At 38.6% G+C, this 14,110-nt stretch overlaps 1 protein-coding gene across 5 annotated transcripts in view; it reads left to right on the top strand.

Moving 5' to 3' along the window:
* LOC137248457 (irregular chiasm C-roughest protein-like) overlaps positions 1-14,110 on the top strand; it is a 614,955-nt gene that overhangs the window by 440,966 nt on the left and 159,879 nt on the right. For all 5 annotated transcript variants that reach the window (XM_067779403.1, XM_067779390.1, XM_067779396.1 and 2 more), the window contains exon 10: positions 11,221-11,384. In XM_067779403.1, coding sequence (XP_067635504.1) covers positions 11,221-11,384 — 164 coding nt within the window. The remainder of the gene's footprint in view (positions 1-11,220; positions 11,385-14,110) is intronic.

The raw sequence follows: 14,110 nt of genomic DNA, 5'->3' as shown, positions 1-14,110 counted from the left end.
AATTAAAAAAATGCCTTAATTCTATACCAACTACGAAAAAAGGGATGCAATATGGTAACTGGATTGGTTTATTGACGCAAAATATAACTTTGGAAAAAACTTTGTAAAATGGGTGTGACACCTACCATATTAAGTAGAAGAAAATGAAAAAGTTCTACAAGGCGAAATCAACAGCCCTTCGAATCTTGGCAGGAATACTGTTAGTGGTATTGCATATATAAATAAATTAGCAGTACCCGACAGATGATTTTCTGGATCAGCTGGTCCACATTTTGGTCGATATCGCGAGAACGCCTTCACATATACATCTAAGGGCCACTCGCTTTTAAAACCCTCATTAATACTTTTAATTTGATATCCATATCGTACAAACACATTCTAGAGTCACCCTGGCCCACCCTAATGGCGATATCTCGAAAACGTGTCCACCTATAGACCTAATGCCCACTCCCTCTTAAAATGCTCAGTAACACCTTTCGTTTGATACCCATATCGTACAAACATTCTAGAGTCACCCCTGGCCCACCCTAATGGCGATATCTCGAAAAGGCGTCCACCTATATACCTAATGTCCACTCCCTCTTAAAATGCTCAGTAACACCTTTCGTTTGATACCCATATCGTACAAACATTCTAGAGTCACCCCTTGCCCACCCTAATGGCGATATCTCGAAAAGGCGTCCACCTATAGTCCTAATGCCTACTCCCTCTCAAAATACTCAGTAACACCTTTCGTTTGATACCCATATCGTTCAAACATTCTAGAGTCACCCCTGGCCCACCCTAATGGCGATATCTCGAAAAGGCGTCCACCTATAGACCTAATGCCCACTCCCTCTTAAAAGGCTCAGTAACACCTTTCGTTTGATACCCATATCGTACAAACATTCTAGAGTCACCCTTGGTCCACCTTTATGGCGATATATCGAAAAGGCGTCCACCTATAGAACTAAGGATTACTCCCTTTTAAAATACTCATTACCACCTTTCATTTGATACCCATATCGTACAAACACATTCTAGAGTCACCCTGGCCCACCCTAATGGCGATATCTCGAAAAGGCGTCCACCTATAGACCTAATACCCACTCCCTCTTAAAATGATCAGTAACACCTTTCGTTTGATACCCATATCGTACAAACATTCAAGAGTCACCCCTGGCCCACCCTAATGGCGATATCTCGAAAAGGCGTCCACCTATAGACCTAATGCCTACTCCCTCTTAAAATGCTCAGTAACACCTTTCGTTTGATACCCATATCGTACAAACATTATAGAGTCACCCTTGGTCCACCTTTATGGCGATATCTCGAAAAGGCGTCCACCTACAGAACTAAGGATTACTCCCTTTTAAAATACTCATTACCACCTTTAATTTGATACCCATATCGTACAAAAACATTCTAGAGTCACCCCTGGCCCACCCTAATGGCGATATCTCGAAAAGGCGTCCACCTATAGACCTAATGCCCACTCCCTCTTAAAATGCTCAGTAACACCTTTCGTTTGATACCCATATCGTACAAACATTCTAGAGTTACCCCTGGCCCACCCTAATGGCGATATCTCGAAAAGGTGTCCACCTATAGACCTAATGCCCACTCCCTCTTAAAATGCTCAGTAACACCTTTCGTTTGATACCCATATCGTACAAACACATTCTAGAGTCACCCCTGGCCCACCCTAATGGCGACATTTCGAAAAGGCGTCCACCTATAGACCTAATGCCCACTCCCTCTTAAAATGCTCAGTAACACCTTTCATTTGATTCCCATATCGTACAACTAGAGACACCCCTGGTCCACCTTTATGGCGATATATCGAAACGGCGTCCACCTATGGAACTAAGGATCACTCCCCTTCAAAATACTCATTAACAGCTTTCATTTGATACCCATATCGTACAAACATATTCTAGAGTCACCCCTGGTCCACCTTTATGGCGATTTCTCGAAAAGGCGTTCACCTATAGAACTAAAGCCCATTCCCTTTTAAAATACTCATTATCACCTTTCATTTGATACCCATATCGTACAAACACATTCTAGAGTCAGCCCTGGTCCACCTTTATGGCGATATCCCTAAATGGCGTCCATCCATAGAACTATGGCCTACTCTCTCTTAAAATACTCTTTAATACCTTCCATTTGATACACATGCCATACAACCACATTCCAGGGTTACCCTAGGTTCATTTTCTACATGGTGATTTTCCTTATTTTGTCTCCATAGCTCTCAACTGAGTATGTAATGTTCGGTTACACCCGAACTTAGCCTTCCTTACTTGTATAACTTAAACTGTGCAAATTAATCCTGAAAACGTTTTGGAATTTCGGGAAAAAGTTATGAAAGTTTCGAACTTTTTATTTGGAGCTCTCTGAGTTTTTTTTTTTTTAGAATTCAGTTGTGTAGACCAATAAATTTTGGTCTGCCACACAGGTCTGTCAAAACTTACACTGTATTTCGACAAAGGGATTTTCAGATTTTCTTCCATATAAAAAAATGTTCACACTTTTTATGGAGGAAAATCTAAAACAATTTACGGAAAAAAATTGTCAAAAATCAGTGCATATTTTAAGGCGCGTATAACTTGTATTTTGTTAGACTGAAATTGGGCTAAACAATCAGAGAACTCTAAATAAAAAGTTCAAATTTTTTTGTAAACGTTTTCAAGATTGGTTCATAAAGTTCCATTCATCGACATTTTTCTTGATATTAAAAAAAAATGTTCTTATTAGGTCCATAATTTAAATGCCACTGCTATTGTTCTGTTCGCTGTTGTGTTTACTTTTAAATTTTTCGTATCTACCTTTACATAATACATGAGTTTTTTTTTTCTGTTCGCATATTCGATTCCTCTTCACTACGCTTGCGGTGACAGCAATCCATCGTTTTTTCAGTTTGCGGCCAATTTCATATTTTCCCTACCTAAGGCGCATCAATCTGAATTTTTGACTTACGTAGTCGTTGTCATACATTTGCGCAGTGCACAAAATTTATCCTCCCACCAATCGACCACAACTTTTGCTAACCGGCCTCTACAGCCAACAGCCTACAGCCAACTTAACGCAGTTTTCTGATGCCCATCAACGTCAGCGAGCTGCGAAATTTCAATTTAAATTTGGCACATGCTGTCACATCTATGCTTAAACTTTTTCGCTTATACATATGTACATACATAAACAAATGTACATGCATACATAAGTACGTACTTCACATAAACTTTTACATTCGCTTTTACCTGCAGCTTTCGCACACACACGACAACCGCGACAATCTACAACAACCTTATGGCAATTCCATTTTTGGCAGCAATAAAGCTCGGTTCGTTAGTCCAACGCGACAGTTGACTGCTGGCGAAATTGCTGCTTTTGATTTATCTTCTTGCACTCACACATACTTACATGCACATGTACTTCATATTTTCCCGAGGGTATAATACCTGTGTTCGCTTTAAGGTTAAAGGTTGGCTTTGGAATTTCGCTTTCCCAGAACTACGACAACTTGCGAAAAAATTTAACTAAAAGCGTCACCATACATGGGCCGGAGTGCTTTCATTCATTCACGTAATATTTCTAGGAACAACTTAAACCTTTCCAAGCCGTTGTCGATTCACTATTGCACATGAGGTTTCATTGACCACTTGTGAAATTTCTAGAGAAACATCGACGAGGTGAAACCTAACGGTCACCATCTAAGCATTGTACTTAGAAAGAACCAGTTGCCAAATTACAGCTTCCGTCATTGAAATTGATATAACAACAACCGCAAAAGATATTCAGAATCTCTGTCAGCTACTGCGGTACGCACTTGTTCTCGTACAAAACCGGCTCCCCACAAAATATTACCTCTCAAAGCACCTAAATTAAATGGGGCTATGCTCGGTGGCCGCCGTGATATGGTGGTAACGTGCTCCGCCTAACACAGGAAGATGCTGTCAACTCCCGAGCAAAGCAACATCAAAAATTTAGAAACAAGTTTTTTCAATCAGAACAAAATTTTTTGTCAAGCGGGGTCACCCCTAGACAGTGATTTGGCAAACACTCCGAGTGTATTTCTGCTTTGCAGATACCGATCGGAGTTGGCGTTGAACATATAGGTTCCGTCCCGTCAATTTGTAGGAAAAATTAAAAAGGAGCACGTTGCAAATTGGAAGAGAAGCTTGACCTAGATTTACTTCGGAGGTATATCGCGATTTGTATTTTTGTATATGCTCAAACTTTTACCATTACCGCGGAGCTATTTTATACAGTAAATTGAACTCGAACAAGCATGTAACAAGCAACAAGTAAGCCAAAACCTGCAGTTTAGACCACCCACTGGAAAAAAGCAGAACAGTTAGCAGAATGACTAAATTGTAGCGGTCAGCTGCAATACTTATATCAAGGACACTAATTTCCAAACCACAAATGCCTTCGACGTTATGCTCAACCTTTTCCCAATAGACCTGTATGGATAGCTCGAGTAGGACTGAATGCCATAGTACCATTCTAGGAACCATCTTAAAAAACTTTCCCAACTAGATAAGATTTTTCCAACCCTCCTCGAGTGAGTTGTAACGTGGTTATAACGAACGCAGTCCTGCTTGGCGCAACATCAGGTTTGACCACATAACCGTTCTGGGAACCTTTTTGGATACTTTCGTCAGCTTGATTACACTATTCCGACCCGTTTTTTAGCACAACTAATTCTCTATAAAAATCCCAGAACAACTCGAATGTGATTACATCTTCACTCCTTACCCGAAATCCATATTAGCCTTAACGGATGTCCCCAAACTTAATGAATATGTAGGCAGTGGCCTCTAATCAAAAGATATATGGCTATCCTTAATTTTTATGCAACGGAGCCATTGCAGCGTCTTTCAGGTAGCAGCAGCAGCCACTTTTGAGTTTTCTCGAGAAACTTAACCTAATATAAATCAGACCGAACATTGTTTCTTTTCAACCTCAATCGACTCTCCTTGGTTTCTTTCATCGGAATATTAATGGAACACTGTCCGATGGTAGTACACGGCGAACGCATGGGAGTCGCAACGAGTGACCTCTGTATGAGCTGTAGAGGTGAGGAGATTGAAATTATTGAATATTTCCTCCACAGGTGCCCGACTCTAGCCAGTGCATTCGTGGAAAATCTGAAAAAACACTTCATCGAAGCTTGGCTCTGCAGAAATTTGAGGCATCCTCAACTATATTATAAGCGTAAATTCCTTCCCCTTTTTACATATTTAAAGGAGGAAGGGCAATAACTCATTCAGTGCTACTACAGTGGGTCAGCTGGCTTTAGTTTGCATTTACTAGGCCTGGTTTTGGCATCTGGGCTTTGATCTCTTTTGATACTTTCCTGTGTGCCAGACCACATGGCTCTCTGCTTGGAGCTTATGGATTCTCTTTAATTTTTCGTTGCTTTCTTGGCCATTATAGCTCTTCATAGATCGTACGTAGATACTGGTGCTATTTCTGCTTTTCTGATTTAGCTCACGTAAATACCCCACCTATCAAATTTGAACTTAGATTTCCCCTGTCGTAATGTAAAATCCCTTTACTTTGCTGTATATCTTATTTTATAATTCATCATTAGAATAATAATTTTCAAAATTACTTATGCGCCATGTGCAGCCTAAGCAACAACTCAAGCGTTAGTAACTCTCATATAACGTATTCCTTAGATATACTTCACGAACACAATTAAAAAGACAATACTTCTTCTAGATTCGAGTATAAATTAGTGCTTTCTCGAGTAGAAAATCCAACTTATTGCAAGTCTTCTGGTTGATATCTTTCTAATTATTATGTGAGACAACAAATTACTCAACTTAATTGCGCGACGGTTGTTCTAACTGTATACTTAATAATGCGTCATTTGCACTTGTAATTAAAAGTTTATAGATATAAGGAAGTACTTTTTGTGTGAGAGTACAGAATATCTTGGATGATATGCTAGTATCATAGATCTAATATGTAACGAACTTAGCTATATATTTTGCAAAAAAGTTAGAAAAATTAAAAACGTTTGACAGTCAAGAAGTTAATGTGAACAGTCACATTAATGTGAACACTAACACACACACATAACATGTACTCACACACACGCATACAAATTTACAATTGAATATATTATGCTATTGCCAACTACACTTCCGTTGCGTGTTTCCGCTTCCTTTGGCGGTTTGTCGAATAACAGGAACACTTACACTTGAGGCAATTACAAACATACACATACACAAATGTAGATATATATACATATTTTTGTATATATGTGCATTAGGGCGGGTCGATTTAAAAATCGCTCATTGCTCTGTGAAAATCGTATTCTAGGGATCAAAATAAGAAACTTTGCCGAAGGAACCATACCTCTAAAACGAATTCTGATGTCCCCCCTTTTGGGTCGATCTTTTGGGTAGGGGCAATTTCAATTCTACCCGCTGCGTCTTGTGGTGGCTTAAAGAAAATAACACAAGCAATTTTACGATCTGCAATTGTGTCACAGTGTTCATTTTTTAAAACGGTTGAATAAAAAACCCACACAACTATGTTTACGACATACAAATGCATCACAGTGATGCCTTGGTTTTAAAAGGGGGTTGCAAAAACGCTAATTTCTAATAATTTTTTTTAATTTCTTATCTATTACTAAGTTAAATTCATTTTTTTTTTTCATTTACATATGTTCTGACTAAATAAATTTCTAAAGAGAAAAATAAACTCCAAAAAGAAAAAACATAGGCATTTCAAAGTGGGATTTTTCAAAATTTGCCCCTACGACCCAAAAGGGGGGACATCAGAATTCGTTTTAGAGGTATGGTTCCTTCGGCAAAGTTTCTTATTTTGATCCCTAGAATATGATTTTCACAGAGCAATGGGCGATTTTTTTTCCTCCCCGCAAATCGACCCGGCCTAATGTGCATATACGTGGATGTTTATGTAACTCACTATTTATTCATTTTCTTCACATTCTACTTGCTTTGGTGTTTTTTTTTTTGCATTTTATTTGCAAAGGTAAAACATCCCGGAATGGTGAAAATATATTGTTTTCTTGGTTTCATTTTTTCGTTGGTTATGTGCGAAATGCTTGTGGCATTTGTTAGTCATGACTGTCGCACGTTTTTTAATTAGCAGCTTCAGGAAACGACAGAAAACAATACAAGCGCAAATATGAGAAATGTTGTTGTAGTAGTGTGTGTGTATTTGATTTTTAAAACAGCAGATAAGAAGATGTTTTAGATGGTGGTGAACGCGGAAATTATACCGGAAGATAACAAAATAATAAATTTACTTAAGACGATAACGAAGTGTAAAAAAATAACCGCAAAATTAAGATGCCTTAAAAAATGCTCAAACTCCGAAGTATGTGCTGTTCAACCAATGGAACAAATATCTTTTTTTTTTTTGTCATTTTAATGCCTTTCCGGGTACATCAAACTGAGACAACTGCCTTTAAAAAACAACTCGCTCTCCATAATTTCATATAGAGACCATAAGAGATCCAAGACGAATCCCAACAAAATGGATCTGTGCCAGGAACACTTTTGTGGAACAAAAGAGAAGAAAAGGAGAAGAAATGAGAGGAAAGGAAAGCAAATTAAAGGAAGAAAAGGGATGGAAATAGTGCTTACAGCGCTACTTGGGTACAGTATCTACGGCTGGGCAACATAGCAACCAACGAACCAAAGTCACCTCTATTCTATAGTTGGACATATGTTCATGCTTGGTACTCATGCCTTTTTCTTAGTGCAATTTTTTTAATATGCCGACATCACCGTGTATAGTTCTGTAACTTTTTTCTTATAGCAATAACAATACAAATTTTATTTTCTACAAGGAAATGTTTTTCATTATTTTTTGAATTAACAGAAGATCTTAGGACGAATGAAGGACCCCCAGCGGGTGAGGGGGCTTAGAATATACCCGCCGCAGGTATGCTTGTCGTAAGAGGCGATTAAAGTACCAAATTGAGGGGTTCTGTAACGCAAACCTTTCAAGGGGTTTCCAGCGCAATATATAGCTTCTACAACCCAGTTGTCATCCTAGCCTGTGGCGAATCCTGTTTCGTTAACAGCCGAGACTCTGGTGGGAGGGCGATATAGCCTTGAAGGTTTCATGTGGTCGTAGTAAGTCGTTCCCAAGATGGTCGGGCTAGTAGCTGAATGGTGCTTGTTATCGGAACGTAAGCGAAAGTATTATTCAATATGCTTTAATAATGACCAATGGCCCAATTATCGGCTCCATGTTGCCAACCTCAACACTTAAAAATAAAATAAATGTAAGGCGCGATAACCTCCGAAGAGATATAAGGCCGAGCTTTTCTTCCAATTTGCGTCATGCTCCTCTTGATTTTCCCTACAAATTGGCCGGACGGGACCTACATATTTTATACCGACAGATGAGTTTTCACTGAGAGCTTTTCATGGCACAAGTACACTCGGAGCGCTTGCCAAACACTGCCGAGGGGCGACCCCGCTTAGAAAAATTTTCTTTTAATTGAAAAACTTTATTTCTAAAATTTTGATGTTGCTTTGCCCGGGGTTCGAACCCAGGGCATACGGTGTGGTAGGCGGAGCATGCTACCATCACACCAAGGTGGCCGCCAACACTTAGCAAGGTATTATCTTGGTATGATACGGAGTCTGCCCAAGCTCCCTCCATTTTAAGGATAATGGCATCCAATTGCAAGGCAACTTCAGCTTGAGTTCATTTACTATTCCATTCCAAGCAAAAATATTTCTCTGTAACATGTTCTAATGCTAGGGCTCATGAGATACATGATACGATTCCACAATTTCAATACAATTATTAGTTGATCTGCACGGTCTGCTCTAAGCACCAGGTAATAAACGTGCTTCATAATTAATGGGCTGTGATTCAGCCTTGCCAACACATTATGATTGAAATGTCCGTTCGCTGTGAATAACTACTCTGACGTCATCTATATAAGATGCATCTTCACTAATCATAGGTACTAATTCAGATTTACCCTATCTCAGATATCATCGATCAGCATAGCCTAACGCAATTTCAAACATTTCAAAAAGAAGAGTGAGCACAAACCCAACAAACAATAAGCATTTGCCTTACCTTCAGTTTTCTAAACAAGTTACAACAGTTTAAACAACGTTCACAATTTTGGGATAGGATCAACCTTTTGCTTGACCATCCACAGAAGAGTCTTTTAAATATATATGCTTGGGTAAGCATAAGTAAAACGGCAATTTACCTTTGTGGATGGACCAGGACTACATGCCAATTTTCCAACGAAGAAAACTGCATTATTTCGAAGAGAATGATATATTGTCTAATTCGAGGGCTGAAGAACCAAAAAGAACGTTTTATTGCCAACTCCGGCGAGTAAGAGACTGCGGTAGGTATGCTTTATTGTCAACTTACACGAAAGTGAATTCATCGCTTTAAGGAAAAACTAAACCCCGCGATTCATCCTAATCCTCAAGGCCGGATCAAGACCTGAATGCAAATGTCGCCGATACATTGTGTCAGGTCAAGATTAGCTTGTCCAGCTCTCCGCAGTACAGTTTTTATCGACCGTCATAAGGTCGCGGAGGTGATTCACCACGTGCACGCTGCTCCCTTTCGAGTAAACACCACTCCAGAATTGGTCGGCCTTTTTTATAAGCGTCGCTAATACATTCCCATTCCAGTACGAATACTTTTGTGGCCGCACCATCATCTTGCCAGCGTAGAAGCTGTCTTTTAATTCGCTTGACTCTGTTGGAATCTGCATTATCATCATTTTCAAGCATTTATTACAGCAAAGATTAAATTCCTTACACGAATAATTACTTGAACTTTAATTGCTTGTTGCCATTAATATGCGAGTCTTAATTGCTTCAGTTATTTAAGTTATTCTAGCGCGAGCCTTTTCATATACAATCCATCTAGGCGTATCTACTGTTCATCAAAAATTTTTAGATTTGTTTCCTTCTTACATTCCTTATGAGTTTCTACATAATATTTTCATTAACAAGACAATTATAATATTTGCATACATACATACGTATTCATATAACATCATAACCCTAAACAAACAGATTATGTTTAATTAAAGTCTCACTGGTTGGTGTGCGAGAGTATGTGCGTTGTTGTTGTGATTTACAATTTCCTTTTTCATTTTATTTGTCATTACTTTCCCGTTTGTTTATTTAGCTTTCGTTCAAATTGTGTGCTTGTGTAGGTACATTATAAAGTCATGTCACTACTCACATTTACATATATAACTTACTTAGGTATGGCTTTTGATGGAAAGTAAGTTTACCACAATCTCATTTAATATTCTTTTTATTGATTGTACGTGTGTAATTATATGTGCGTTTATATATATGAACTTATGAGTTTTTGTGAACTTATTAAACCAATCCTACACCAAAACTCACCGTTTGCTTGCAATTGATTCTCACCAACAATGGATGTGGTCCCTATGAGCGTTTAGGTGTGGAAGGAAATTTATGTAAATATGACTTGTTTAGAAATTCCCCCTTTGCGTCAAATAAACTTTTGTCCATCGTATGTGTTGACTTAATATCATAAAATAAAAGAGCTGCCAACGCATTGGCCAGTCAAAGTTTTAATTGCTTATGTATTTTGCGTGAGTATTCATTGCTGCTTAAGTTAATAGTTTTATGGTCAACTAGCAGAGTACCCGACGTCGTTCGGATATAAATAAAAGCAGTACTATATAGACTAATATATTAAACTAATCCCAACCACCATTTTTATGGGAGATGCCACGCCCCTTTTTTACTATCCCTAATTTTTCCGAGGGAGTAGGGATTAGTCTTATATACCTCCTCACCTAATTTCCGTCGTCTAGTTTTAATACTTTCAGATATATTGACAACGAAAAATTCCAGTTGTATGGGAGGTGCTACGCCCCCTTTTTCGTTATACCCAGTTTTTCTGGAGGGGTAGGGATTGGTCTCTTATAACCACTCACCTAATTTCAGTCGTCTAGCCTTAATACTTTCAGATATATTGACTACGAAAAATTACAGTTGTATGGGAGGTGCCACGCCCCCTTGTCGAAAACTTTTTTTATATAGCCTACCATAGATTGACGCACTCAGGGTATGTCACGGCAAAATTTCATTCGATGCTGAATTGTCATATTTGAATTCTTTCATGTCTCAAAAAACGCTATTTGTTAAATTTTTAAGTATTCTTAAGTGTTAATTTACTTACAATAACAAAACGTTTTTTGTTTATTTACAGAATTGCACATGGATCAAAATTTGTTGAGCGTGGCAGTGAGCCACGCCTTGTTATTGACAATGTAACTTACGATTACCAGGGTGAATATGAATGTCGTGCAACAAATTATATAAATGGACAAGAGCGTGTTGCAGTGTCCGATCCTATTTCCTTACAAGTTGTGGGTAAGTACATATATATATATATATATACATATGTACGTATGCAAATGTACATACATAGACGTAATTCAAGCCACAAATCGCAAGCCTAAAATTAAATATTCAAAGCAAAAAAATATTCAGTCAAGTGCGCAAATTAAATTTTATGTTAAATTGAAACTAATTTCGAAATAGAGCGTTATTAAAAACTTTCTGAGATAAGGCATTTTCGAAAAAGCAGCCTGATAGGATGTTCACTCATAGGGGTTCACTCAACATTTGAAATAGGTTCTTAAAGATGTCACTTTGGGCTCTTAAACTGAGATATGCATAGAAAGTGTATATGAACGGCCACATGTGTAAAGGTAAGCTGGGATAAACCTTACCTGCAGCTAAGTTCGCATTGAAAACCCGATCTTAAGCTTCACAAACTTAACCCCTCTACAAAAGACATCAAAAGAAAAAATTGTTTCCCTAAACAATAACTTTTGTATCATTACAATTGATAAGTTGAACTTTTTCTTTATTGAAAAAAAATTTCAATTAGAAGAGAAGAAAATAAATTTAAAAGACAACTATTTTTCTCTTTTCCTATGCTAATTTTAAAACTTTACTTTTACAATTATTGTAAGGCCTTGAGCTCGATTCGAACCTGCCATCTTACAAATCAGTAAGCCGATAAAGGAACAAAAATAGTTTCCCTAAACATATATATCACATACTTTTCTGAATGTAATGTCGCCCTGTTGGTTCTAATAAGCTCTCTCGCGTGCTTGTGTGTTAAATAAAATAAATGTAAGGCGCGATAACCTCCGAAGAGATCTAAGGCCGAGCTTCTCTTCCAATTTGCGTCGTGCTCCTCTTGATTTTCCCTACAAATTGGCCGGACGGGACCTACATGCTTAATGCCGACTCCGAACGGCATCTGCAAGGCAGATGAGTTTTCACTGAGAGCTTTTCATGGCAGAAATGCACCCGGAGCGCTTGCCAAACACTGCCGAGGGGCGACCCCGCTTAAAAAAACTGTCTTCTAATTGAAAAACCTTATTTTTAAAATTTTGATGTTGCTTTGCCCGGGGTGTGAACCCAGCGCATACGGTGTGGTAGGCGGAGCACGCTACCATCACACCACGGTGGTCGCCACCTTGTAATTGTGTGTTCCTTTCACAACATACATACCACTGAAGAAAAAAATGGGTTACATTGACTGCATACAAATACATTTTGCATAGCACGAAATGACCTAGTTCAAAGTTTAAGAGTTCAACCTGCGGGTAACATTTTTTCCAGAGAAGAAAATGCCATTAGAAAACTTTAAAAACTTCGTATCAATGGCGCATTTAAAGCGAAGAAAAATGCATTGAAAATCAACGAGAATGCTCATAAACTTTAAACTTTCATTTTGATGTATTAAAATTTTTTGGACTTATGGACAGTTTTGCCGGCAGCGCTGCTAGTTTTGCTGCTGCTTGAGTGCTTTTTAGAAAACACAGTGTAGGTTAGGTTAGGTTAGAGTGGCTGCCTCCGCTGTCCGAGCGGAGACTCACGTAGGCCGTTGTGGCCCGTTGTGCTACCACGCAGGGGGCCCCTATTTCCTATTACCCTACTTTCGAAGAAGGGGAGAGTTTAGACCCCAGTGAGGCCAAACCAGCGCGTTTGCCTAATGAAACGCAAGATATCGTTTGGGTTTATAGATTCAAGCTCCGCAAGGCACCCAAAAGAGTGTCTGTGGAGGCATTGGTACCTGGTTTTTGACAGTGCGGGACAGTGGCACAGATAGTGCTCAACGCTTTCTATCTCCTCCTCGTCCCTGCAGCTGCGGCAGAAGTCATTTGTCTGCAGGCCCATATAGGCACCGTGAGTGCCCATGAGACAGTGACCTGTAAGAAGGCCCACTAGTGGGCTTATAGAGATACGGTTTAATAATATCACCGATCGCGATCTCTTTTCATCCAGCTTAGGCCAGATTTGCTTGGATATACTACATGTAGGTTCCCTCGCCCATCTGGCGTTTGCCTGATCCGTGAAAAGAGATCGCAGGTGGTATTTGCAAGTGTTTAGAGGAGGGCTGGCCCAATCAGCGGAGGTTGTTGTTTGCAAGTTGGTGCCTTCCTTAGCTAGCTCATCCGCAGCGCAGTTTCCTGAGATGTCACAGTGGCCAGGAACACAGTGTAAAGTTTTCAATAATACTTTATATAAAAAGATGATAAAAAAATTTTAAGGACTACCTTTATATAAATGGACCAAAAAATAGAAGGCAAATTTTCCTTTTATACAGACATAATCTTGTTGAATTTTGACTAAAAAACTTTAACAAAGCTCTTGTAAAAAAATGTTGGGATTTAAAACTATAAAGGTGGAACGCAATCTTTCTATTTAAGGCAAACCATGTACTTGGGATTAACTAATTGATTATTTAAAATTTAAGCACGCGCTCTACCTTTAAAATTTTAAATCCCAAAATTCTTTTACAAGAGCTTTGTTAAAGTATTTTAGTAAAAATTCAACAAGATTATGTCTGTAGTAAAGAAAAAATTGCCTTCTATTTTTTGGTCCATTTATATAAAGGTTGTCCTTAAAAAAAAAAAAAAAAAAATTCCCAAATCAAAATTAATTTTCTTAATATCTCGATCCATGCGGCACCTAGCGAATTTTTTTTGATAAAATATTGCATTGTCACCGGGTTCTGACTCACGGCTCAAGTTTCATATCTCCACCTCACCGGGAAGTTTCTATAAAATCGATTGCAA

Source organism: Eurosta solidaginis, chromosome 1 (assembly GCF_040869045.1).
Source record: "Eurosta solidaginis isolate ZX-2024a chromosome 1, ASM4086904v1, whole genome shotgun sequence".
Taxonomy (NCBI): Eukaryota; Metazoa; Arthropoda; class Insecta; order Diptera; family Tephritidae; genus Eurosta; species Eurosta solidaginis.
Note: the sequence above shows the minus strand (reverse complement) of the source record. Positions and strands in the feature narration are given on the sequence as shown.